Source organism: Ascaphus truei, chromosome 13 (genome assembly GCF_040206685.1).
Source record: "Ascaphus truei isolate aAscTru1 chromosome 13, aAscTru1.hap1, whole genome shotgun sequence".
Lineage (NCBI taxonomy): Eukaryota > Metazoa > Chordata > Amphibia > Anura > Ascaphidae > Ascaphus > Ascaphus truei.
Window position 1 is genome coordinate 1,319,075 of NC_134495.1, and position 23,478 is coordinate 1,342,552.

Below are 23,478 nucleotides of genomic sequence, written 5' to 3' on the forward strand. Positions count from 1 at the left end.
GCATTGTCCGGATTACACTAGATGTTCTGTTTGTGAGCCCCCTTTGCTTTACGTCTGATGTTCGTTCCAGTTCTTGACTTGTCGGTCTGTCTTCCAGCTGAACCAAGGTTTGGAAGACCCTCTAAAGAGGCCAGTTGTGTATGTGAAGGGCATGGATGCCATCAAACTCATGAACATCGTTAACAAGCAGAAGGTTGCTCGAGCAAGAATCCAACACCGACCACCTCGGGTAAGCCATGGAAGGAATGCCGGAGACAGGGCAGGATAACTATAACAAGGACACTCTCCCCCCAGAAGACCAAAGTGAACTAATGCCAGTGACCTGTTTAACGGGTGACATCTGAGTTATTGGTGGAGCCTTTTTTACAAAATCTGACAACTAGAGGTATATGTAAATGTTTTTTGAAGTTCATTTGAGACTTGGGTGGGGTTTGGTTTCCTCTGGCTGCTCTTTCCTTTAATGTCACAGTCAGAGACCAGGGCTCCCATTCTTCTTATCTTTATTGACTCTCTGATAAGGTAAAAACACTTGATTGACAAACATGTTCTCATTCAAAGACCCCCAGGAAATGCCATTTTTAATTAAGTTCCCATACAAATGGTTAGGTTTTGTTTACGGAAACCAGTTACACTGTTACAGTCTTTACAAATGGTTGTTTTCTGGCCGGCATTGTGGACTTGCACCTTCATTGGGCTTTTGAACTTAAAGATGATATTTACTCATGGCGGTCAAGCAGAAATATTTGATACTGTAACCATACTTGATGACGACAAATTATGTCCAAATATTCCACCTCGGCAAACATAAAATATTGTAGTGTACAGCAATATGGTTCTGGTGGGACACATCTCATCCTACAAAGCATCCTACATTCTACAGTAAATATCTGAATAACCATTGCGATTATGAATGTATTACCCGCACCCATCTCACTGCACCAATACCCTGTAGGAAACACTGACCTTGTATGTTGACCTTGTATGGAAGGCTTCCTTGCTCTTCACTAAAGGGAATACATTGTAACAACCTCTGGAGCACTCTAGAGTTCTTTAAGGACAGGGTGTAGGGGGGTGAGACCTAATACCACAAGTAAAAACATCATGGTGTGGGATTATTTGTACTCACGCCACCCACCCCAAACATAGACTGACCACTCGACGATCCACATGTAGATGATAGAGCATTGCAGAAGGCCAACTACCATCAGATAATCCCCCTACACTTCACCTCAACAGAGTCTGTCTGATGATGGGAACTCAAATCTTTCAACATGCAAAGGACACTATAATTGAAGACATTAAAGCAACATCTTACGCAATGTTTAATGTCCACTGCCCTGTCTATAGTAAAGGTTTTTCCCTCTCTCTAGCAACCCACGGAGTATTTTGACATGGGGATTTTCCTGGCCTTCTTCGTGGTGGTGTCTCTGGTCTGCCTTATTCTGCTCATCAAAATCAAATTAAAACAGCGGCGTAGCCAGGTATGGAGTCACCGGGGAGCAGTAAATTAACTTCACAAGTTCATGTAGACAAATGTACAGATCATTGATAGATACAGAGGTGAGAAATATATAGCACTCATGTTTAACTCTTAGGGCTCCTTTATACAGTTGTGTGAAAAAGAAAGTACACCCTCCTTTGAATTCTATGGTTTTACATATCAGGACATAATAACAATCATCTGTTCCTTAGCAGGTCTTAAAATTAGGTAAATACAACCTCAGATGAACAACAACACATGACATATTACACCGTGTCATGATTTATTTAACAAAAATAAAGCCAAAATGGAGAAGCCATGTGTGAAAAACTAAGTACACCTTATGATTCAGTAGCTTGTAGAACCAGATTTAGCAGCAATAACTTGAAGTAATCGTTTTCTGTATGACTTTATCAGTCTCTCACATCATTGTGGAGGAATTTTGGCCCACTCTTCTTTACAACATTGCTTCAGTTCATTGAGGTTTGTGGGCATTTGTTTATGCACAGCTCTCTTAAGGTTCAGCCACAGCATTTCAATTGGGTTGAGGTCTTGACTTTGACTGGGCCATTGCAACACCTTGATTCTTTTCTTTTTCAGCCATTCTGTTGTAGGTTTGCTGGTGTGCTTGGGATCATTGTCCTGTTGCATGACCCAATTTTGGCCAAGCTTTAGCTGTCGGACAGATGGCCTCACATTTGACTTTAGAATACTTTGGTATACAGAGGAGTTCATGGTCGACTCAATGACTGCAAGGTTCCCAGGTCCTGTGGCTGCAAAACAAGCCCAAATCATCACCCCTCCACCACTTCGCTTGAAAGTTGGTATGAGGTGTTTGTGCTGATATGCTGTGTTTGGTTTTCGCCAAACATCTCCACTTTGGTCTCGTCTGTCCAATGGACATTGTTCCAGAAGTCTTGTGGGTTGTTTAGATGCAACTTTGCAAACCTAAGCCATGCTGCCATGTTCTTTTTAGAGAGAAGATGCTTTCTCCTGGCAACCCTTCCAAACAAACCATACTTGTTCAGTCTTTTTGTAATTGTACTGTCATGAACTTTAACATTTAACATGCTAACTGAGGCCTGTAGAGTCTGAGATGTAACTCTTGTTTTTTTTGCAATTTCTCTGAGCATTGCACGGTCTGACCTTGGGGTGAATTTGCTGGGACGTCCACTCCTGGGAAGATTGTCAACTGTCTTGAATGTTTTCCACTTTTGAATAATCTTTCTCACTGTAGAATGATGGACTTTAATAAATTGTTTGGAAATTGCCTTATAACCCTTCCCAGATTGATGGGCAGCAACAATTGCTTCTCTAAGATCATTGCTGATGTCTTTCCTCCTTGGCATTGTGTTAACACACCTGAATGCTCCAGACCAGCAAACTGCTAAAACTTCGGCTTTTATAGAGGTAGTCACACTTTCTGATGATCAATTAATCAAGGGCATTTGATTAGCAGCACCTGTCTGCTACTTAGCATCTTAATCCCTATGGAAGCAGTAAGGGTGTACTTAGGTTTTCACACATAGCTTCTCCATTTTGGATTTTATTTTTGTTATATAAATCATGACACGGTGTAATATGTCATGTGTTGTTGTTCATCTGAGGTTGTATTTACCTAATTTTAAGACCTGCTAAGGAACAGATGATTGTTATTATGTCCTGATATGTAAAACCATAGAATTCAAAGAGGGTGTACTTTCTTTTTCACACAGCTGTATATTGGGGGAGGGGAGGGGGGGGGGGTTATGACATTTCTTTTACATAGAAATGTTTCCCATACTCGGCTCTGAGTCCTGAATTCAATAAGCTCTGTTAGATGTATGTGTGTGTGTGTGTGTATGTGTGTATGTGTGTATGTGTGTGTGTGTATGTGTGTGTGTGTGTGTGTGTATGTGTGTATGTGTGTATGTGTGTATGTGTGTATGTGTGTATGTGTGTGTGTGTGTGTGTGTGTGTGTATATCTTTATCTGTATAGCGCCATTAATGTACACAGCGCTTCACAGCAGTAATAGTTACAATCATATAAATAACAAATAATACAAATAACACATAAAGGGGAGAAGTGCTTCAGACATAAAGTAACATTTAGGAAAAGGTATCCCTGCTCCAAAGAGCTTACAATCTAATAGGTAGGAAGAACGTACAGAGACAATAGGAGGGTGTTCTGGTAAGTGGGTCTGCAGGGGGCCACGGTCGATGTATGAGATGTATAGTATCAGCCACGGAGCTACTTATATGCTTCGTTAGAGGTCTATTTTAAGATGGGTCTTAAATGTGGAGAGAGAGGGTGCTAGTCGGGTATTGAGGGGAAGGGCTTTCCAGAGGTGCGGGACAGTAAATTAACTTCACAAATTAGATCAAGGCAAATAACTTTAACATTACCCAAAAAAGCAACCGCTGTTCTTTCCCCTGATTGATGACAACTTATTCACCAAGGTAATTAGATGCATAAATGAGGTAGGATGTATATAATTTAAGCTCCAGTGTACCATTCGTTCTCCAAGGAGGGAGAATTTATCCCTCAGAGGTGCCCCCCCGACTGAGGCCGGCTGTGTACATTTTCTTACCTTAGATGTAAGTGACAATTGGGGGCTAATGTGACTTTTAATATATCCATTTTTTATCACTAAGAAAAGGTTGTGCTTGTCCTTGTCTTTTTGTTTGATTTAGGCTGATTTGCATATTATTTAGAATAGCCGCTGTTACAAATAACGTCACGGGAGTAAATTCTGGTTAACGTCACTTATTTACTTTTCTTGAATACGGCGTTGTGATGAACGGGCGTTAGATTAGTCTAATGTTACATTAAATGGGCTAAGGGAACTTTGTGAAACTGGACCTCAATGTTTTATGTAGAATTGAATATAGCACCCGGGCACCTCAGAAATATTTAAGGGGTTGTGTCTGTGGCCTTATAAGGAACGTTGGTTTCCCACCAATGTTGGTACATAAAGTAATGGTATTGTGGATTTTTAGGGGTTGAAATAGAATTCTAGGGGACCTCCTTCTAAGCGCCACGGGAGGGTTAGCGTTCCGAGTGCACGGTAGGATTGGTGGAACGAATGCATCCAGTTCTTGAGGGAGACCACTAGCCATGTCATATTGTAGGACCATATGAATGGGATATGTTTCCATACTAGTGGCTCCTTAGGACAGACTTGCATATCATTCCCCCCCCCCCCCCCCCTTTCAGCTAGCAATACTTGGAAGCCATTTTAAAAGGCATCATTTTCTAATAATCTCTTCTTTCCTAGAACTCCATGAACAGGATGGCTGTGCAGGCGTTGGAAAAAATGGAGACCCGGAAGTTCAAGGCCAAGGGCAAAGGGCTTCGAGAAGGGAGTTGTGGGGCCCTGGACACCCTTAGCAGCAGTTCCACCTCTGACTGTGCCATATGCCTAGAAAAATACATTGACGGAGAGGTAAGATCCTGCACAAAAGGGGGTGGAGGAGTTGAGGTTCCAGGTAGGGGAACCAGGGCTACAGAGCCAGTGGAACTAAGTGATAAGAGATGGATCTCTAGCACATCTAGCTTTCCTTCCAAATATCATTCCTGTGTAGAGGTGTTGATCATAAAATAGGAGACCTAAAACCATTTAGTGTTAGGATCCCATCACTGAGTCGGAATGACTCCCATGTTATATTATATATTTGTAATGTTCTACCAAAGACAGGAGGTCATTCCATACCTGTTGTGGAAGATGTACAGTATATGTTTTATTTATAGCATTAGAGAAATAGAGATTTGCCCAAGATCACTCCAGAGTTTGGATACAATGTCTCCTGGTACTGTATATAGATGACAAATGATGGTCTGGGTGGAGCTGTACAGACCGACATGACTTCTAAGGTTCTGTCAGCCTTGCTAGTCAGGCTCTACCAGTCAGGACAAGTCCATTTTCTGATAACAATCCACTGTTACTCAATTGTTTAGTATCTCAAAGTCTTTCTTTCCTTTGTCTCGCTCAGGAGCTGCGAGTCATTCCCTGCACCCATCGCTTCCATAAGAGGTGTGTGGATCCCTGGCTTCTACAGAACCATACGTGTCCACACTGCCGGCACAACATTATTGGTACGTGTCCATTCACAATTAGGGGGACAGTGGACGCCTTTTAGACCGTATCAGTCTTTAGGTGACAGACAGCACAACTCTGTGATTCGTTAGCGGTGGGAAAGGAACACACTTCCATGTTAAACACTTAGAAACCTTTTACAAAAATGCAAAATGTGTGTGTATACAATGTGTATGTGTGTGTGCTCATTTGCATGTCATATCCCAGAATCCATTGCTGCAGTGGAAGCACTGTATGCGAGGTGATAATAGTGAAAGGCAGGGTGCAGACCTGTCTAAGACATGTGAATGTACTCACAGGTGATATTCTTTATTGGCTATATATATATCTAACTATCAAAAAAGGAAGTCCGCAGCACACTCAGTTGAAAAATGGTAATTTAATAAAACATCAGGCAACCAACATGCTCCAGAGCGACGAAACGTACGTTAATGTGGAGCATGTTGGTTGCCTGATGTTTTATTAAATTACCATTTTTCAACTGAGTGTGCTGCGGACTTCCTTTTTTGCTGTGTATCTACTGAACGGGCTGGTGTTTATATATATATATATATATGTGTATATATATATATATATATATATATATATATATAAATAAATATAAATAAATAAATAACAAAGGGCGCAAACCAATGCTAAGCAGATGGATGAATACAATACGCCTGCAGGGATATAGATACACTGAAAGTCCATAGAGTGGTTGGTTCCGTGACGAGGTGAGACCTAAAAATGAGAGAGATGCCAATATAGTGAGGTATGTCTGTGTTGAATATGTAGCGCAGGTACAGGGGCCACTTACAGTGTAGCAGGAGATTCGGGCATTTCAGGATAAAATCCTATCTTTGCTGGTTAGCCGTAGGATCTGGTCTCCATGAGGAACGCCGTCGGATCGCCGTCACTAGCGCTGCTGCTCCAGATCCCCTCGTCCTAGCTCTCCAAATCTCGCGATAGTATAGCGATGATGATGATTGGTGACGGCAATACCCGGAAGTGGCTCCGCCAGCTTGAGCAATTAATGCTAGCCGTCCCAATTGCCTTGAATGAGGCATGCAGCGAGGATTAGCATGTACAAAGTCCGGAGGCCTTAACCCTACGCTTACCATTGGTCTGCGCCCTTTGTTTTTCTTTCCTTTATACTACTTGGTATTGTGTACATCCTACACATTGTGGCAGCATGCATTGGTACTATTCTGGCATTGTTTGTATACATTGTGCACACCTTATTCCATATATATATATATATATAAAATAAAGAAAAAAGAATAATAATACATGTATAAATCCTGTCCTATGACATAAATTGTTAGTCCAAATAAAAAAGGTATTGCCTAATACGGAAGAACTAGTTCAGGGCACTCAAACAGGTATATCAAAAATATATAAAGTTACTTCTCTTTGCAGACAGGGCGCTTGCAGAGCAGCTAGGATCACCATCCAGCCGTGAAAATGGACAATATAAAAATAAAAAAAATACTGTAGCATTCTCTTATGCTTGCTTGATGGATTAAAGCATTATTTATACCCTACAGAGAGTGCTACAGTATTTTTTTTATATATGTATAGCAAATAAAAAGATAACTTGTATAAAGTATGGTATATATATATATCTGAGGCGCTCCTTATTAAAGAGGCAGAACATTTAAAGGTAGGGTGCTTTTGTACCAAGTGTGTCCAAGGTTCTGGACATGCATAGGTGCTCCTCAAAGAAAAAGGTGGAATATAGCATTTTTCTTTGCTGGAGTGCCTATACAGATTTTGAGATATGTATGTATGTATATATATATATATATTAGGGTTATATTATATATACACATATATATGTATGGCATGCTTACTGTCCATGAGCTTTCACAACCTCACGTCTGTGCACACGTGAGGAAGATTTTTGAGGTGTTGAAAGCTCATCTTTACCGATGTTGGTGAAGAAGGTATTATGACTGGAAATAAACCTATATATGGAGAATAACCATCATCCTGTCTTGATCTTATGAACTTTCTCTGCAGAGCAAAAGAAAGGAGGTCACAGTCCTGTCTGCGTAGAAAGTTCCACTAACCATGGTCGGCAGCAGCAGCAGCAGAGGGTCATCCTCCCAGTCCATTACCCAGGGCGGGTACAACGGACTGGACCCATGGCAGCCTACCCCACCCGGACCAGCATGGGCCCCCACGGCAACCCCATCACGGTGCTGACTGTGGAGCGGCCATTGGAACCTGACCTGTACCCAGCACGCAGCCCAACTTATCTGGCCGGTTATCGACCTGTACCACTGGACCACTCATCTTCAGGGCATCACTGTGACCTAGAGCACCCCCCTTACCCAGCTCCCCCGGCCGGCCACGCCTTCCGCCGCGCCAAGTACCACGGACGCGGTTTTACCACCGGCACTTGTTATTCCCAGTACGAAACCATGTACCAGCACTACTACTTCCAGGGCCTTAGCTACCCCCACCAGCAGGAGGCAGCTGGCAGCCAGGCTTCTGGGGGAATGGATAAAGGCCTTCCCCGCCCCTTCCAGACGGGGGCTAATTTGCTATACCAGCCTGCCCCCGCCATGCTTCACATGGCACCACCCTCTGCTGGCGGGAGCTGCTACCTTCACAGCCAGCACCAGCACCGCTCTGTGTGCAGTGGGTACTTGGCTGATGTTCCCTGCAGCGACTCCAGCTCCAGTTCTAGCGCCAGCTCAGCCCAGGGACACGCATCGTCCAGCGACTCCATGCTGGACTGCACAGAGGCCAGCAACAAAGGGGTGTACGGCAGCTGCTCCACCTTCCGCAGCTCGCTAAGCAGCGACTATGACCCGTACGTGTACAGGAGCCGCAGCCCTGCGAGGACTGCAGGAGGGGAGACTGTGAGAGGTGGGGGGGAGACGGCAGTGGGACTTGGGAGGGGGAGGGTGGTCTGCAGGCCTCACCAGACTTTCCCCAATTCTTCCTCCCGGGATCGTTTGTCCAGCTGCAGCCTGGAGATGAATTACAGCAGCAATTCATCCTTGGAGCGCAAGGAGGCAGCTGCGTCGTCCGGGGTAATCTCAGAGGCGCCCACCGCCTCCCCAGGTGGTGGAAGAGACTGGCGGGGACCTGAGAAGGGCTGTACCTGCTGCTACCAGAGGCCAGCTGGGGATCCTAGCCCAGACTGTATGACCTTGTATCTGGGTCCAGAGCCTCTGCAAACAACAGGCCAAACCTCCACTCTGGGCTTGTACAGTGTTCCTTCCAGCCTCTTGCATCGGACAGACCCAGGGGCAGTGCTCGGTCACCATTCTCGGCCCTGCTGCCTTTACGAGGAGAACCGCAGAAGTTGCTACACTGAGGACTATGCGGTCAGCATCCAGTACGCCCTGGCAGAGGCAGCTGCTGCAGTTGCAGGTTGCGAGGCCGGCCAGCCTATCCCCATCATTCCTGAGGACCCCGGCTGCGAGGGGGGACCGGACTGCACGGGCCACATCTCCTGGGAGGCGGAGGATGAAGAAGAGGAGGAGGAGGAGCGGTACTGCCAGGAAGGGCCCTGCTGCATGCTGGCAGACGAGACACGTGCCCTGTGTCAGAGCACAGGAGCGGAGGGAAATGGAAAGTTCACAGGTAATGGGAACATGGAAGTGATACAGGACGGAGATATAAAGCTTAAAGCAGCATCTCTCCTAGTCTGTGTATTTACAGAATCAGAACGGGGGAGGGGTTTCTTGGAACTGAACCCCTCTATTCTTAGCCTTAGAACCTCGGCCCCCTCTTCTGGCTCCTGACATATTTACCTTTTGTGTGCCGGTATTTAATGTCCATCATGGTTACTCAATGTGGCCGCCATCTAAAGCTCTCCAGCGGGCCGACACGTGACCCGAGCTTCGCAGCTTCCTAATGGACGACCCCGACAGCCACCTGGATTATTTTACCGCCACATAAGAATGTAAATATCTCGGGAGCTGGAGGGGCGCCGGAGTGTCAGAATAGCACTGTCCGAGTTTGGGGGGGGGGGGGGAAGAGCGCCAAGATGCTAATGTATCTGATAGATAAACCTGTGCACCCCAACAACAAAGGGAGATGAAAAGCACTCAAGTGTGTGCGTGTGTGCGTGTGTATGTGTGTGCGTGTGTATGTATGTGTGTATGTATGTACATACAGTGTGTGTGTGTGTGTGCGTGTGTATGTATGTGTGTATGTATGTACATACAGTGTGTGCGTGTGTATGTATGTGTGTATGTATGTACATACAGTGTGTGTGTGCGTGTGCGTGTGTATGTATGTGTGTATGTATGTACATACAGTGTGTGTGCGTGTATATATGTGTGTATGTGTGTACATACAGTGTGTGTGCGTGCGTGTGTATGTATGTGTGTATGTATGTACATACAGTGTGTGTGGCAAAATAGCAAGCCCACAGCACTCTCAGGAATAGGCCACCGCCTTTTACTCGCTCTCTGTTAATTAGATGGATTAAATTATCTGACATTTGAACTATATCTGAGAGTGCTGTGGGCCTCCTACTCTGCTACAAATATGCTTTTGGATTTGTGCGGTAATCCTGGTCCATCCGGCGAAGGGTGTGTGTGTGTGTGTGTGTGTGTGTGTGTGTGTGTGTGTGTATATATACACATACACAGTGCTTGACAAATCACCCAAAAATCTACTCGCCACCTAGCCCCGCCCCCACTTTTAAAAAATAGAATAAATTCCTAATAAAAATTGAGTGTGTGACTAGTCTGAATGGGTGGGTGAATAACTGACTGGGTGGCTGACTGACTGGGTGGGTGGGTGACTGACTGATTTGACTGAGTGGGTGGGTGACTCATTGACTGGGTGGGTGACTGACTGTGTGGGTGACTGACTTACTAACTGGATGGGCAACTGACTGGGTGGGTGAGTGACTGACCTTGACCGGGTGACTGACCTTGACCGTGTGGGTGGGTCCTGCTTCCCTGTTCGCTGCCTGCCACGTTGGGAGCAGGGGGGGAGCGGGGAGTGGGTCCGCAGGCAGACTTGCGGCGCTTCATCCCTACTGCCCCCGATCCCCAAGGCTGCTGCCCGGGGCAGGAGGTAGACGCGGGGGGAACAAGGTTGGCGTGCACTCGCCAAGGCGCGTCCCCCTCCGGCCCATGTTCCCCTCGGGTGCCCATGCGGGCTGGGAGACAAGACCAGGGGGGAGGGGGGGTGAAGAAGGGGTCCGGCGATTGGGAGGGGGGCCGCACGCTGGATGCCACTCATCCCACCCCTGCAGGCCGGACACCCTGCTTCCATGTGCATGTGCGCCGAGACCTCTGCGCATGTGCATTGGGATCTCCGGCCGGAGTATTCTTTTGCGCATGCGCCAAGCCAGAGGACACAATTGCGCCGCTGCAGCACCCCACCACCGCGCCACCATACCCAGCCGTCGCAGCAGCACCTCACCAGCGAGCAAAATCCAGTCGACCGTGATGACCGGGGGCGACTGGATTTGTCGAGCACTGCATATACATACACATTATATATATATACACACACACACACACACACACACACACACACACACACACACACACACACACACACACACACACACACACACACACACACACACACACACACACACAACGAAGGAAAGTGATTAAAGAGAAGGCAAAAACAATCAACATCAATAACCTCAAGAATAACATCCCTTAAAGTTGGAGGAAAGGAAATTTCACCAGCAACAAAGGAAAGGGTTCTTTACAGTAAGGGCAGTTACAATGTGGAATTCATTACCCATGGAGACTGTGATGGCAGATACAATAGATTTGTTCAAAAAAAGGTTGGACATCTTTATAGAAAGGAAAGGTATACAGGGATATACCAAATAAGTATACATGGGAAGGATGTTGATCCAGGGAATAATCTGATTGCCAATTCTTGGAGTCAGGAAGGAATTTATTTTTCCCTTTATGAGATATAATTGGATGATATGTCACTGGGGTTTTTTGTTTGCCTTCCTCTGGATCAATAAGTAAGTATAGATATAGGATAAAGTATCTGTTGTCTAAATTTAGCATAGGTTGAACTTGATGGATCTACGTCTTTTTTTAACCTCATCTACTATGTAACTATGTAACTATGTAATTTGAACTAAAACTGATACATTGCTTCAGCTTGCTCGAAATGCTTAGGGACACTTTAACAAATGATTATGATGAAACTTATGAAGATTGTAGTTGAGCGCAGAAAACAACTGAAAAAAATATCAGAGTAGACAAAACCGTTACTCAGGAGACAACAAAAAATGAAGCAATCCCTTGACGCAAGAATTGAATATGCAGAACTGTGCGAGGCGATCCGCAAACGTATAACTGAAGATGTAAGAAGATGGAACTGTGAAATAGTGAGGAAGACGATGGAAGATAACACAAGCTTAAAGAAGTTGAAGCAGCAACTTCTGATTGGAAAGAAGCAAATCATCGTACTCAAACAAGACCATGGCTCAACAATAAAAGACCCTATGCACTTATTATAGATAGCAGAGGACTTCTACAGGAAATTGTACAAGAACACAGATAACACAGGTCCTAATCAAACAGAGGACGAGCGAGAAGAAACCACCAATGACGAACCACACGTCCTTCCATAAGAAGAATCCATGAAGAATGGGAAGGCTCCCGGGGACGATGGAATTGGAACTTAAATCTTGAAAGAAGCTGGGGAAGAAGTCGAAAAAATTCTTGCAAAACGTTTTTTAATGCTAATTGAACAGGAAAATTCCAGAGCAATGCCATTGTTATCTTCATCCACAAGAAAGGAATCAACCGACCTCAAGAACTACAGACCTATCTGTCTACTTCCAATCACGTCCAAGATTCTTTACCCAGCCAAGAAAAGAAGCAGGACAACAGAACACATCCCAGTCACACAGGAAGGGATCTCCCATAGTAATTCATACAATCTACCACTCAGTTTGGGATTCTTCGATTACCAAAAGGCATTTGATTTTGTTCACACATCAGCACTTTTAAATACATTAAAAAGACAGTGTTGAAGAAACATACATTAATATTATAAAGAACATTTTCGAGAATGCCACATCAACCATCAGATTACATGAAGATACAAGCAAGATAAGAATCAGCGAGGGAGTGCGGCAGGGAGACACGTGTCACCAGGATCAGCGAGGGAGTGCGGCAGGGAGACACTGTGTCACCAGGATCAGCGAGGGAGTGCGGCAGGGAGACACTGTGTCACCAGGATCAGCAAGAGAGTGCGGCAGGGAGACACATGTCACTAGGATCAGCAAGAGAGTGCGGCAGGGAGACACGTGTCACTAGGATCAGCAAGAGAGTGCGGCAGAGAGACACGTGTCACTAGGATCAGCGAGGGAGTGCGGCAGGGAGACACGTGTCACTAGGATCAGCAAGAGAGTGCGGCAGAGAGACACGTGTCACCAGGATCAGCAAGAGAGTGCGGCAGGGAGACACGTGTCACCAGGATCAGCAAGAGAGTGCGGCAGGGAGACACGTGTCACTAGGATCAGCAAGAGAGTGCGGCAGAGAGACACGTGTCACCAGGATCAGCAAGAGAGTGCGGCAGGGAGACACGTGTCACCAGGATCAGCAAGAGAGTGCGGCAGGGAGACACGTGTCACTAGGATCAGCGAGGGAGTGCGGCAGGGAGACACCGTGTCACCAGGATCAGCAAGAGAGTGCGGCAGAGAGACACGTGTCACCAGGATCAGCAAGAGAGTGCGGCAGGGAGACACGTGTCACTAGGATCAGCAAGAGAGTGCGTCAGGGAGACACGTGTCACTAGGATCAGCGATGGAGTGCGGCAGAGAGACACGTGTCACTAGGATCAGCAAGAGAGTGCGGCAGGGAGACACGTGTCACTAGGATCAGCAAGAGAGTGCGGCAGGGAGACACGTGTCACTAGGATCAGCAAGAGAGTGCGGCAGGGAGACACGTGTCACTAAAGCTTTTCACAGCAACACTTGAAGAATTGTTCAAGACATGGGGTGGGAAGAAAAAGGAATCAAAATCAACTGAATACTTCACTCAGCAACGAAGATAACATTGCTATTTTTGCCACAAATCCAGAAGACATACAGCAGCAAACTGGAGAACTCGATGAAGCAAGTGAGAAGGTGGCCTCCATATGAATCCCGGCAAGACCAAAATTATGTTCAACAAACATGTCAAGTCTGCAAAGACTGAAATAGATGGAATAGAAGGCAAATAACAATGGATTGGAACCTTTTGGATGAACTCAATAGGAGAATGACGATAGTGTGGAGTGCATTTGGAAGAAACCATACCATATTTCAAGGCAATCCTCCAGTGCCTCAAGAAGAAAGTTCGAACTCTGTATCCTGCCTGTGCTCACATACTGCCTGAATGTTAAACTTGGACCCTAAATGGGAAGATAATTCAGAAACTTCAGACAACGCAAAGAAGTATGGAGAGGTGTCTGCTGGGTATTACCTGAAAAGACAGTAAAAAGAATAAATGAGTTTGAAACCAATCAAAAGTCTGTGATATCATGCCAAGAGTGAATACATTGAAATGGCGGTGTGCCGGAGATATCGCAAGACGAAATGACCATCGTTGGACAGAGATGGTACTCGACTGGATTCCAATGGATATTAAAAGGCTAAGACAACCAAACAAAGATGGGAAGGTGACAACAGAAGAGAGGCTTGCAACCGGAGTCCATGGAAGATCATTGCGGAGGCCTTCATCCAGCAGTGGGTCGGCCAGGGCTGAAGTAAACGGTGATATATTAGGGCTATACAGCATAGCGTCAACAAAAAGGTTTTACTGAATAACTTATCAATTGGCCTACTTTGAAGGAATTAATCATTATTAAAGTACAATTTCTACTTACTTGCTTCTTGTGTAAGTCTGTGTTTCAGTTTCTTTTTCCCCCTTGTTTGTTTCTTTCAAATCATTGGTATTTATTGTTCTTTCCATCTTAAACTAATTATTATGCCAAAGAAAATAGCAACAGGGAAAGATTCTGGGTCAACAGATTAGTTTTATTACAGAAGATTAGGTAAAGAGCATGGAAACACTGGCACGCAAAGGGTTAACCTACATGTACGCTCAGTCACCTACATGTGCCCTACTGGACATGCCAATGCCATTAGTTCACTTCGGTCCTAGGAGGTAATGCACCTTAAACCCTTTGTGTGCTGGAATGTTTGCGAGCGACCCAGGCTGCTAACCTGGGGGGGAAAACGGGGGGGGGGGGGGTGGTGGTCAGCATATCACGTGACCGTGATCTCTCCAACATCCACACCAGAAGGGGCAGTTATCTTCGAGTTGTGGTCACTCTCTCCTCTCACGGACAGCAGACGTCGCACTCTCCCCTAGAGACAACAACATATCTCAATCATGGGGCAACGCCATAAGGACCCCAGAGGGCCACTTATTCTGTCATTGCCCCAACATCATGGGGCACCCAAAGGGTTAATGCAGGGGTGGGCCACCCACAGGTCAGGTATTTAGGGATATCAGTGACTGAGCCACTGATTGAACCACGTGTGCTGAAGCAGAGATATCCTGAATACCTGAACTGTTAGTGGTGGCCCTTGAAGACTGGAGTTGCCCATCCCCGGGGTAATAAGTAATAAGAATATGCTGTATTTCTGTTATATACAGGCAGTCCTCGTTTTACAACGCTTCGCTTTACAACGAATGGCTTATCCAACGCTGTGCAATGCATACCTATGTTCATTTTTACAACGCCAAAACGGCTTATCCAACGCTCTTACGACGCTTTGCAACATTGTGTATGTGTATATATATATACATATTCACATAAACAACGTTGCAAAGCGTCGTAAGAGCGTATATATATATAATATTATACTATATAATATATTATATATTATGTTATATTATATATATAATACAGTATATACACTATATAATTTATGTGTGTGCTGCATATCTTATTGCCTGCATAAAATATTTGGTGTATTTTAGCATTAAAAATGCCTTCAGGAACGGAACCTTTCATTTAAACAGCGTTCCTATGGGAAAACGTGTTTCGCTTTACAACGTTTCGCTATCCATCGCCATTTTGAGTAACGCATTGTGTCGGATAACCGAGGACTGCCTGTATACAAAACCCCAAACATACATCCACTGTGTTGTAGTCCTGCTGTTTGTGTAGAACATGTTGTTATACCGCTCTGTTATACCGCTCTGTTATACCGCTCTGTTATACCGCTCTGATATACCGCTCTGATATACCGCTCTGTTATACCGCTCTGATATACCGCTCTGATATACCGTTCTGTTATACCGTTCTGTTATACCGCTCTGATATACCGCTCTGTTATACCGCTCTGTTATACCGCTCTGATATACCGCTCTGATATACCGCTCTGATATACCGCTCTGTTATACCGCTCTGTTATACCGCTCTGTTATACCGCTCTGTTATACCGCTCTGTTATACCGCTCTGATATACCGCTCTGATATACCGCTCTGTTATACCGCTCTGTTATACCGCTCTGATATACCGCTCTGTTATACCGCTCTGATATACCGCTCTGATATACCGCTCTGATATACCGCTCTGATATACCGCTCTGATATACCGCTCTGTTATACCGCTCTGATATACCGCTCTGTTATACCGCTCTGATATACCGCTCTGATATACCGCTCTGTTATACCGCTCTGTTATACCGCTCTGTTATACCGCTGTTATACCGCTGATATACCGCTCTGATATACCGCTCTGATATACCGCTCTGTTATACCGCTCTGTTATACCGCTCTGTTATACCACCCTCACACCTTCCTATCTTGTGTTCCACACAATCTACAGGCCGCATATGCCACACAGCAGACAAAGACTGAGCACTATGGATACAAACCTCTAGGACTATAACGAACTTCGGGAAAAGCCGGAAAATCCTCTATGAACTTAAAGAAGAGGGGGAGGGTGGGGGGATCACTTTTTAAAAAAAAGAAGAATATACGTTTTTATTGTAAGTTCGACACCAACGCTCAACATGAGATGGGATCCATTGCAACCACTTCCGCCTGTGTCCTATTTCCCAGCCTCGCGAGTCGGGAAATCTGTCTTATTTGTTTAGTTCTTTTTTTTTTTTGATCAATTATTTTATAAATATATATATATATATATAAAGTATATATTATTATTTTTGGTTGCTGTTTTAGAACCTTTTTTCCTTGTGGATTTGTACATGTGCAGAACGGTCTTTTCCTGATGACAAAGAGAGATATATTTTTTCAATAAAATAAACAAGAAAATATTATTATTTTTTATCTGTTGGCTATTGAGCCGGACATGGAAAGTACATATCGAAGGTGTGCGAGATATCCAGAGCTGACCCCAAATGTTTTTTCTGTCTCTTTAACTCGGTGTTATTAAAGTAAAAACAGATGGATTCTAAATGCAGTTTTCATAAAGCTGCAACTTGGTCTATTTATGCTGCATTCAATGTTATGATCATAAGATAAGAGCACTTTCTAAAGTCCATGATGTGTGTGTGTATACATACACATATACATACACATATACATACATATTCTATATATATATATATATATATACATACACACACACATTATATATATATATATATATAATGTGTGTGTGTGTGTGTGCGTCTATGTGCATGTGTGTGTGTATATATATATACACATCCACGCATGCACAGACACACACAGATATACATACATACATACATACATACACATATAGAAGGCCTTCTAAACCTGTTTCAGCATTGATTCCTCTGTAAACCAGTATTGCTGACCTGAAGAAGAGAGGAGGGCTCTAGAAAGCTTGTCCTATGACATAAAATGTTAGTCCAAATAAAAAGGTATCACCTACAAATTGAATAGAGTCCTTACTTTGGCCCGTATAGAGAGGTCCGTATGTGGGCAGACACCTGATGTGTGATGCTGCAGTGCCCAGTGATGCATTACTAATGACCGGTTCCAGAAGTAGCCGTCGGCATTCCTAATAACTCACGGTGCACACAGCTTCTATAGACAAGATCGCCTCCTGACCAATACGGAAAAACTATAGGACCACGTTCAGTATAGACCATTGGTGGGCAATAGGTGGCCGGAGGTCGTATGCAACCTTGGGGACTTTATCTGCAGCCCCAACCGCTAACTGCCCCAGTGCAGAGGGAGCGGAGATGTTGCTGGTGTGGGTCATAGCTACTTCCCGTTCCCTCAACTGTTTAATGTTAAAAGTTATGGTGGGTGAAAACGGCAACAAAAAACCTCCACCGTTAGCCTATAGCCAATAAAGAATAGCACCTGTGAACACATTCACATGTCTTAGACAGGTCTGCACCCCGCCTTTCACTATTATCATCTAGCATACAGTGCTTCTACCGCAGCAAGGGATTCTGGGAAATGACATGCAAATGAGCACACAATGTGTCACCTTTTGCCTGGAATATCCATTCACATTGGGCCCATTTAAGCTGAAGCATCGCCGTTCACACAGCTTTTAAGCACAGCATGGGACTAGCAAAGCAAGTCAAACCACTCACAGACATGTTTCTGTGAGTGGTTTGACTTGCTTTGCTAGTCCCATGCCATGCTTAAAAGCTGTGTAAACTGCGATGCATTTGCTTATATGGGCTCCATGTGAATGGATATTCCAGGCAAAATGTGACACATTGTGTGCTCATTTGCATGTCATTTCCCAGAATCCCTTGCTGCGGTGGAAGCACTTTATTCTAGGGGATAATGGTTGAAAGGCGGGGTGCAGACCTGTCTAAGATATATATATATATTTATATATATTGATATATTTGTTTTTGTGTGTGTATGACATGTCCAGCCCTTTTGCGGGCTTAAGTCCGGCCCTTGAGGTTATATATCATGTTGCCCACCACTGGTATAGACTGCACATTGTATTAGATGTAGCGAGTTGGACTGTACTCGGTATTGCCTGATAATGTTGCATTAACGTTGGCGCCATCTGCAGGTCTTCTGGTGCACGTAGACTTTTTTTTTAACATTTGGAGACTATATTATAAGCCCTAGCAGTCTCTTTTTGGCACCATTAGTAAGAATGCACCCTTTAACCCTTTGGGTGCCTACGGACGTAGGTACTACTTCACGGGCTCTGGCACGCCAGTGACCGCATGACGTCGCATTGTGTTCTGAGTAGGACTCGCTTCTGATCCCTCCGGAGAAGCGAATCCGTGGCACTCTGTGGCTGCGCCCCTCCGGCACTCAAAAGGTTAAATTCATACTATCTCCTCCTTTAGGTCATTTAAGATCATAAACTCATGTTGAGACTACAATGTTCTATTTATTGGGCTCCTGTGGGATGTGACGCAGAATGCTGCCGCCCTGGTGGATTGAGGCACTTAGCGCTATGATCCAGCTGTTGTTTTTTACTCTTGAACATTCCAGTAAAGCAACAAATTTTCTTTATTATACGTCAATCATGAGCGAAAAGTCAATGGGAAGGCAGCATATGGCGGCCACACACACACAATGTACAATTAGATGTAATGCTGCACCCAGAAATAATCAAAATACTCGCAATTACCGGTGCTCCTGGTTTGTAGAAACCGGTGTAAACAAAACCCTAAGTTTGGATGAAAATAGATGATCCTGGGCACTGCGGATTTTCAATGAATTTATTATGTCAGAACAGCACGACGTTTCGACCTGCTAAGAGGTCTATTCCAAGTGACAAGCGTGCCAGTGACTCCGCTGTGCCCCGGATCATCCGTGTTCACCCACACAAACCCCAAACTATATTCCATCTTGAAGTTTGCAAAATGACCACATGGTGTCACTATGCTGCGACCGAGCGCAAAAACCAAGACCCCCATTTAAAGAGGCAGAAAAATCTGAGTTCTTTCAGCTCATCCTGGTTGATACTACTGCAGAAAATATATATGTATATATAACAATGACGTTCAGACAGCTGTTTGTGAGGAAGCTCTGGTCTGTAACACCTGCCTTCGGTAAACATACAGGGATTTAGCAGCTATTTTTGGATAGGAGTGCTTTGTTTGCGCTCTGTGATGTCCCCGTGTATGCGCTGAAGTTTCACAGAGCGTTTTAAAACCGCAGTACTGAACACCGTAGGAAATGTATATGTTTTACTAACTAGTGTGGCTTAGGCTGCGCTTATAGTGCCGGCGGCAGCGACACGGCGTCGCTTCAAAACAAATGTATTGAAGCCTTTGTGTGCGCTTATAGTAGGCGCGACGCGACGGATTGGTCGCGATTGCTGGAAGTCACTTCAATTTGATTTTTGCAGCGACCGTCGCCTGACGTCAGCGTCGCTGTCGCCGGCACTATAAGCGCAGCCTTAGGAGTCTAAAAATGAAACCCAACATAGTTCTTCTAATTAACTTCTTACCCCCTCCAGTGCTGCAGAGATCACCGGCATCTCGCTGGCCCCTATGCTCTGAATGGGTTAATGCTGCTAACATAAAACTAGTTCTTTTTTATATATACTGTTAAAAATGTGGCGGTTGAACTGCTGTCTGTTAATTCTGAAGTCTGCTTTAGTTAGCTATGAATTAACCAACGTGGTCAGTTATCTTCAGTCTGATTTGATCCAGTCGCTCATGATAATGGCGTGTGGAGGGAGTCACGTTTTAGACACTGTGTGGCTCTTAACGATGTCCGAGGTTTTAGGACAGTCTGGCTGCTTAGTTTTCCAGTTCCTACCCATTGGAATTCTGGGAGTTGTAGTCCCTCTTCTGAAGAACGGTGCTACAGGATGTTAAGGGGTGTGAGTTTGTGAGCCACAACCTGATCCAACTGTCCTGAAAATGTCGTTTTCAAAGCACCAATCCATACTCCCCATTTTCATTTTTGGAGCGGTATGGGGGTTCTTACATTAGAGGGTGTGGGGGTCCCTGCAGAGTTCACCCGCCTTGCTCCTGTTTCCACGGACACCACGGTTGTTGTCCCGCAGGGGTCACCACTAGTACTGGTGACTATCACCCAATGGCGTCCTGGCTTTCTATCAGTGAGCTCGGCCATATTTGCAAGGAAGCACAAAACAACAACGCTGCGGCCCCTGAAGCTGGAGCACCACCGCTGAGCTTTGCAGGGCCCCTGAAGCTGGAGCACCACCGCTGAGCTTTGCAGGGCCCCTGAAGCTGGAGCACCACCGCTGAGCTTTGCAGGGCCCCTGAAGCTGGAGCACCACCGCTGAGCTTTGCAGGGCCCCTGAAGCTGGAGCACCACCGCTGAGCTTTGCAGGGCCCCTGAAGCTGGAGCACCACCGCTGAGCTTTGCAGGGCCCCTGAAGCTGGAGCACCACCGCTGAGCTTTGCAGGGCCCCTGAAGCTGGAGCACCACCGCTGAGCTTTGCAGGGCCCCTCTTAACCTTTTAAGGTAAAGTGTGGGTTTGTTGCTTTGTGTTTGGGGGCAGATACATACACTGGGTAACCATCACCTTCTCTGCCAGACCTAATCTAGAGAATGTAGACCATTGTCTGCCTGTCCTGTTTCACTTACAGCAGATCTCACTGACAAGGCCGCACTACTTCCATCTTGTTAGAATGATTTTAATCAGAACGCTCTGTTCTGAAATATTTGGACGCCCCCATACTCCCCCAAACACGGGCTGCTTTCCAACAACGGACTTTATGATTGGTTCAGGCTATTGTCATGTTTAGGATCTGGTGTTCAATTCAACCCTTATCAGCTCTGCTTCCCGATTGGTCAGCAATGCGTTGCGACCTCTTCTGCAACCAATGGATTCATTCCAAGCTGTGTTGCTTGCACCTTTTCTTCAAGGGATTAAACACTTCATTCTAATTAAAACCATTTTTAGCGTGGACTATATATATATATATATATATATATATATATATATATATATATATATATATATAGAGTGGGTTTAATGGCTTTGCATCTCATCCCAGCCTCTGTCTAAAAGCTGTGTTTAAAACGGCATGCATTGGCTTGAGGATCTGCTTGTGTAATACGAGCTTGAGACAAAAGGTGGCACTGAGTGCTCATAAGCATGTCATTTCCCAGAATCCCTTGCTGCAGTGGAAGCGCTGTATGCTGGGCGATGATGGGGAAAGACAGGGTTGATGACCTGTCTAAGACATGCAAATGAACATACAGTAATATTTACAGTTGCGATATATATATATACACACACACCTCAACCCCCTTATAACGCTGTGCTTAGGGTCCAAAGAATCACACCGCGCTATAAGCGGATTGCGTTAGAAATAATGTACAATTGTATGCATTGTACAATAAAGTATTTAATATAGCAATAATCGTGTTGTAAATACGTATTCATAAATACGAAAATTGGGAGCCACGCTTGCATCGCGTTATAAGCGGATTCGCGTTGTAACGAATCGTGTTATAACGGGGTTGAGCTGTATCTATATATATATTTTTTTTCTTTTTTATTATATATATATATATATAGCATTAAAACATTAAACTTTAGCCAAGGACACAATGGTTGAGTTTTCTAAATAAATTTTCTTTTCCTTAATGTAATGTTTATTTTGGTGTTTGGTACTGCAGCTTTAACAAGTTTCATGTAGCACTTAAAAGAATATAATGTTAAAAAAGCAAACGGATTTTGGGGTGAACCTCATGAGTCGTAAAGATGCCTTGTTTTCCGAGCAACGTTTCTCTTCAACTATCAGCGATATTTATATATATATTTTTAAAGCTGTTTGTAAAAAGCTAAAAACAAACAAAAAAACCTTGTATATGTCGTGTATATGTTACGTGTATATGTTACGTGTATATGTTATGTGTATATGTCTGCCCTTTTCATTTATGGAAATGTTCTCAGAATATTTATTTACTAATATATTTATCTTAAGACAAGTCTTATGTTGAGTGTTACTGGGATAATCAATGAATATTTCTAACACAAAAAAACTTTTTGTAACTGTCCAGAAAATGCACATGGATGTACAGTAATGTCGTTGTTTTTTTTTTGACCAAATTATGATTAAAAAAAAGAAATTGAATAATGTTAGTACTATACAGTTTTGTAACAAAGTGTACAAATGTCAAAAATACAGTTTTACCGAGAAATTTTGCTAAATTGTCCACCTGTTTTTTATGGCACGGTTTCACACAAATCGCTGTTATTGCTGTGAGGATGTGAGCTGCGCCGGCGTAGTGACACTTATTGGCCAAAGTGGCGTTTGGGGCTTTTTTTGAACAAACATCCCTTCCCAACGTCACTAAGGATGTTTCGTACAAAACGTCCCGAATGGAGGCTTTGTACAATAAATCAGATCCACAAAAGGGGCTAAACTTTATCACGCCTTCCATTCATGTGATTAGGGGTACAGACGCACTGACGCTAAGCACCTTCTGTGGCTCTGGGCTTGGAGGGCTGAGCAAAGCATTGGCACAGTGCTGTGTATCTGCCACACAATGCTTAACTGGGGCTGGCTAAGTCTCTCCTCTCTCTCTCCCCCTCCCCCTGTCTGTACCTCCCCCTGTCTCTCCCTCTCCTATTTCTACCTCTCTCCCTCTCCTATTTCCACCTCTCTCTCCCCCTCCCCCTGTCTCTCGCTCTCCCCGTCTCTCTCCCTCTCCTATTTCCACCTCTCTCTCCCCTCCCCCTGTCTCTCGCTCTCCCCGTCTCTCTCCCTCTCCTATTTCCACCTCTCTCCCCCTGTCTCTACCTCTCCCCCTCTCTCTCCCTCTCCTATTTCCACCTCTCTCTCCCCTTCCCGTCTCTCCCTCTTCCCGTCTCTCTCCCTCTCCTATTTCCACCTCTCTCCCCCTCACCCTGTCTCTCCCTCTCCTCTTTCCACATCTCTCCCTCTCTCCCCGTCTCTCCCTCTCCCCGTCTCTCTCCCTCTCCTCTTTCCAACTCTCTCCCCCTCCCTCTGTCTCTACCTCTCCGTCTCTCTCCCTCTCCTCTTTCCAGATCTCTCCCTCTCCCCGTCTCTCTCCCTCTCCCCGTCTCTCTCCCTCTCCCCGTCTCTCTCCCTCTCCTCTTT

General features: G+C 44.8%; 1 protein-coding gene across 2 annotated transcripts in view; it reads left to right on the forward strand.

The window, feature by feature from the left end:
• ZNRF3 (zinc and ring finger 3) overlaps positions 1–17,892 on the forward strand; it is a 330,193-nt gene extending 312,301 nt beyond the window's left edge. For both annotated transcript variants that reach the window (XM_075568060.1, XM_075568061.1), the window contains 6 exons: positions 98–229; positions 1,371–1,481; positions 4,739–4,906; positions 5,454–5,556; positions 7,562–9,139; positions 16,329–17,892. In XM_075568060.1, the coding sequence (XP_075424175.1) occupies positions 98–229; positions 1,371–1,481; positions 4,739–4,906; positions 5,454–5,556; positions 7,562–9,139; positions 16,329–16,360 (2,124 nt within the window). In that variant the 3' untranslated portion in view covers positions 16,361–17,892. The remainder of the gene's footprint in view (positions 1–97; positions 230–1,370; positions 1,482–4,738; positions 4,907–5,453; positions 5,557–7,561; positions 9,140–16,328) is intronic.
• The last annotated feature ends 5,586 nt before the right edge of the window (positions 17,893–23,478 follow it).